Source organism: Ipomoea nil, unplaced genomic scaffold (assembly GCF_001879475.1).
Source record: "Ipomoea nil cultivar Tokyo-kokei standard unplaced genomic scaffold, Asagao_1.1 scaffold0382, whole genome shotgun sequence".
NCBI lineage: Eukaryota > Viridiplantae > Streptophyta > Magnoliopsida > Solanales > Convolvulaceae > Ipomoea > Ipomoea nil.
This window is the reverse complement of record NW_017616810.1, coordinates 62,526-67,798: the sequence shown is the minus strand read 5'-3', so window position 1 is coordinate 67,798 and position 5,273 is coordinate 62,526. Positions and strand designations below refer to the sequence as shown.

General features: G+C 36.9%; 1 protein-coding gene across 1 annotated transcript; it reads left to right on the top strand.

Moving 5' to 3' along the window:
* The first annotated feature begins 2,446 nt into the window (after positions 1 to 2,446).
* On the top strand, positions 2,447 to 5,000 carry LOC109171819 (protein FAR1-RELATED SEQUENCE 5-like). Its single transcript, XM_019320899.1, has 3 exons — positions 2,447 to 3,226; positions 3,344 to 3,477; positions 3,587 to 5,000. The coding sequence occupies exons 1-3, from the start codon at positions 2,447 to 2,449 to the stop codon at positions 4,998 to 5,000; spliced, it is 2,328 nt and encodes a 775-aa protein (XP_019176444.1).
* The last annotated feature ends 273 nt before the right edge of the window (positions 5,001 to 5,273 follow it).

The window sequence follows — 5,273 nt, the reverse complement described above, 5'->3', positions numbered from 1 at the left end:
ACGCACGATGATAAAAATCAATGACAACACACGAATGCACAACTATTGTAAACAACAATGCACAAATCCGTCTATTAAAAAGTGACTATATATTGTTCACTCTGTGCACAATATTATTCATAAAGTTTGAAAAAAAAATTATTTAGAATACAACTATTACTAATAATTAATTTATTAGTGGGATGATGGGGCTTTAATTAAAAAAAAATTACACCAAATTACGATGGTGGATATATTTCAAATTACATCAAATAAAAAAATAGGACACAAAATACAATAAAAATGAAAAATTTAATGATGAAAATATAGGTATATGGAAATAGTATTACCTTACCCTAGTTTACGCCTACAATTGTAAGCTAAGCTTTTTATTTTTTAATTTTTTAAAATAATTTTTGTGGCATGTATTACATACATACATGGATTAGGGAACTAGGATACCTACCTTTCTGGCCTCCTTATCTAGACGTAGTTTGAGCCGCTTCACACACATATTTGCCTACTTTAAAGTTCACCATCCCACAACTAATCTAAACAACAATGCACGAATCTGCATTTATTAAAAATCAAAACAATATGAAGAAATTAAATAAACAAATTGAACAATCCCACAACTAATATAATGCTCACACAACTAAGTTATATATACCACACAAGTGTGATACACCTCTACGACCAACAACACAAACTCTTGAAATTATTAAAAATAGAAAACCCATAAATGCATACGAGTGGATTAAGCACGGCTGACACAAAACTAGAGCACAAACACAAACATCACTGATGCACACAAACACACATAAAAAAAACACACACACACATACACACTACCTTAAATTGTACCTCATACGCATCAAGAGCGGGTGAATACGTGCACACAACTAACCTATATATACCCTCAGTGTCACACACTTCTATGAACAACAACACAAATTGCAAAAAAAAACAAAAAAAACAAAAAAAACAAAAAAACAAAAAAAAACAAAAAAAAGGCACATGCGTGGATTAAGCACAGCTGGCACAAATACACTGCACAAACACAGACATCAACGATGCACAAAAACAATAACAAAAAAAAAAAAAAACAAACAAACAAAAAAAAAAAACAAACAAAAAAAACCACGGCTTTGATTAGTTCACCAACCAAAGATAGAAAATAATTCATAATATAAAGATGGAAGTTCTAATTAATTTTTAACATTCTTGCTTAAGATAACAAATCATGCTATGCACAACTCTTCACATTCCTGTTTTTTGTCGAGAGAAATAGGAGCACGAAGATTATTAAATGCATAGGCAAAATTTATCTGATCAGTCATGCATAGTTGAATTTTTTGTTTGAAATAATAATCATCTACAGTGTCTTCGACAGGTGGGGGTGGAGGTAAGAACTCTTTCCCGGACGTGGAGATACAAAAGTTGACGCAAAGCAGAATTGTCACGGAGCACAAAAATGACCAATGTGGAGATATTGTTAAATTCAAAGCTTACCTTAATTACTAATCCTAAAAAAATGTAAATGATCCCAAAATAATAATAATCATACATAGAAAATAAAACAAAAGACTAAAAACCCCTCAATCCCCATATCACGTGAGATTTCAAAACTAAAAGAAAAAAACCAGATCAAAACCACACATTAACCTTAATCCACAATCCTCTTGTGGGAAAACATCCTTAATATATATATATATATATATATATATATATATATATATATATATATATATATATATATATAGGTAGATGCTCATGTGCGGTCACGGCCTTAGGTGAGGCGGTGAGGTCAGTTTACAGCCGTTGATCGAAGTTAATCTAACGGCAGCGACATATTAGTTGAATTAAGTAAAGTTTTTCGCGTTTTTGGTAAGCGGGGGCGTTTCAGTAATTTAATGGGATGGGGACGTGAATGTATAAAAGACGGTTTATTTTGTGTGATTTTAAACACGGAAGGAAAGAGAGATCAAGACATCGTTCGTGATCGCGTTGTAATTGGAAGAAGATCAAGATCGCGATCGTGTTCATGATTGCGTCCCAATTGGAATTCGGAGAATATCGCTGGAGATCACAATCGGAAGTTGGACGAGATATCAGTTGCGTTTGCAATTACAGATTATCGCAATTGGGAGATTATTGAGGTTGAGCGATGGAGCCTGGTATGTTTTGAATTTCTCATGTTTGTAGTTTTAATTTGTCTTTTGTATTACTATGTGTCTGTTATGATTTGGAAGTTTATCGCATGCTTTTTTTATGGATTTGCTGTGTATCGATGTTGACTATGTTGCTGTGTGTTGTTTTGTGATTACGGTTTACTTTTTGTATACTCGTGGTGCATATATTATTTGATGATGTGTATGGCAGTATTAGATTTTATGCATGTATAATGTGCATGTAGGTAGTGTTATTCGTGTGGTATTGGATAAGTTGTGGTGCTTTATTAGTTAACATGTGGTGTGCAGCTGATGTTTTGCAATCTGGTGGTGTTTGTGGAGAAGGCAGTGGTGGTGTTTGTGATAACTCAACTGATGTTTGTGGAAAAGGCAGTGGTGGTGTTTGTGATGAAGGTAATCCCACTGATGTTGGTATAGAATGCAATGGTGATGGTTGCGATGATGGTAATGTGACTGGTGTTGGAGTAGCAGGCAGTGGTGTGGGTTGTGATGAAGATTATTTGGCTGATGTGGGTGTACAAGGCAGTGTATGTGTGTTGGAAACTTCTCCTGGGCTGACTAAGTATTGGCGCCCAGTTTGTGCTGACAGTGTGAAGCCTATTGTGGGGCAACAATTTGTTTCCTTGGATGGTGCTGTTGTGTTTTATAAACAATATGCTGGGACTGTTGGGTTTGATTGTAGGCAGCAGTCAATTCGGAAAGATAGGGATGGTGTTGCTGTGGAGAAGCACGTAGTATGTAACCGTCAGGGTTTTAAGCAGAGGGTTTCTAGGGTTGCTAAAACTACTTTGGCGAGGAGACGGAGGGTGACAAATAGGGTTGGTTGTAAGGCTAAGGTTGTGATAAAGCGTAAGTCTAATGGGTTGTATGTTGTGCATTATTTTGAGGAACGTCACACCCATTCGATGTGTTCAATTATTGCTAGGCAATTTTTAAAGGTGAATCGTAGTCTCGATGCTGGGCACCAAATGTTTATTGCTAGTTGTGTTCGGGCAAATATTGGGTCTGTTCGGTCATATAGGCTGTTTAAAGAGATTGTTGGTGAGTATTCCAGTGTCAGGGCTACAAGTGTGGATTTTAAGAATTTCAAGCGTGACCTGATGTCGTACATTCTAAATGGTGATGCTCAATTATTCATAGACACGTTATTCAAGAAACGTGAGTTGTGTTAGGCATTTGATTTTGAATATGATGTTGATGAAGGTGATCAGCTTTCAAGGGTTTTTTGGGCGGATGCAGTATCTAGGAAGAATTTTGCGTTGTTTGGTGATGTTGTTTCATTTGATGCTACATACCGTACTAACAGGTTAGTATTTATTTTTATTGTGCATGTTGTATTTGTCTGTGGTGCATGATTCCATACCTTATGGTGTGTCTTCTTAGAAGTATGGTGTTGATTGCTTGTTGTGTTGTAGGTATAAGTTGGTGTTTGTTCCATTTACTGGAATTGATAACCATAAGAGATCCATCACCTTCGGTGCTGGTTTGCTTACGAGGGAAGATGTAGACTCATATGTGTGGCTTTTGGAGAAATTTAAGAAAACTATGTGTCATGACCCTATATGTGTTGTTACTGATCAAGATCCAGCTCTCAAGGTTGCTGTTGCTCGCGTGTTTGGTACATCAAAACATAGATTTTGCATGTGGCATATAATGTGTAAGGTTGGTGAGAAAGTTGGACCAATTCTATCTAAAGATGAAGTGTTTAGGAGGAAGTTGAATGGCATTGTCTGGAACAAATCACTGGACTCCAAGTCATTTGAGGAGGCATGGAGTTGTATCATGGAGGAATATGGTTTGGGTGACAATGGTTGGTTTCGTTACTTGTTCGAGTCTCGTACATATTGGGCATCCCCATATTTTCACGACGAGTTTATGTCAGGACTGGTTAGGACAACGTCTCGATCAGAGTCTCAAAATAGTTTCTTTGGTACGTTCTCTAATGGTCATTCTAGTTTGGTTGAGTTCTTGGTGCATTTTGGAAGTGCTGTTGGTGCGCAGCGTCATGCACAAGCAAAATTGAATGCTGATTGTGAATCTTGTTTTCCTGTTTTGAAGACACCATTGGCTTTGGAGAAGCATGCAATGGATGTTTACACCATTTCTGTATTTTATGATGTTCAAGTAGAGATTTGTGCAGCTTGTTATTCGTGTCAAGTGGTGTCTTTGTGTGATTGTGATGGCCATGTGTCATATGGGATAAAAGATGGTGCCCAACGGGCATGGTATGTGGAGCTAGTCTTGTCTGATTATACTGCTACATGTTCTTGCAAGATGTTTGAGCGGACGGGGTTGTTGTGTAGGCATATTTTTTTTGTGTTTAAAGATCGTGGGCTTGAGAGTATTCCTTCTAGGTATGTAGTGTCTCGGTGGACAAAGGGTGCTTGTTTGAAGCCAATATTTCATATTGATGATACAATTGTTGATCAATCTTCTAAAGTGGAGAATGTTAGGATTTTTACTAATCTATTGTGGTCTGACATATATGTTTGCGTGGGCTTGGCCGATGGTAATATAGAACGTTTGTCACAGCTACGACGTGTTATTTGTGAGCAAAGGCAATTATTTCTCCAAGAGGGGAGTGAGGATGGCAGTGGGGTGGTGGCTGGTGGCAGCAAACAAAGTGTGATCAATTCATTTTGTGGAGATGTGTCTCAGGGTTCAACAGTGGAGGTGCGTGATCCTATTCAAGCTAAGAACAAGGGTAGCGGTAAGCGGTTGAAGAGTACAAGGGAGAAAGCTGCTAGCAAGTGTGTAAAGCAATCAAGGAAATGCCATACTTGTGATGAATATGGTCATAATAGTAGGACATGCCCTTTAAATGGTTAGATACAGTTTGATTTGGGACATATATGTTTTCACAGTTGCGTACAATTCTTATAACACACAGTTATGCATTTTATTACAGTACTTGGTGTTTTTTAATAAACAGTGTGGTGCATTTAAGAATGTCGGATGTTTTTATATTAGAATGGTGTGTTTTATTCCGTTTTGTGGTGCATTTTTATATATAGACTTATGTTGGCTGTAATATATTGTGTGGTGCATTTTATTTCACATGTTAGTGTATTTTGCAAGTAAAAAGTGGAATGGTGCATGCTA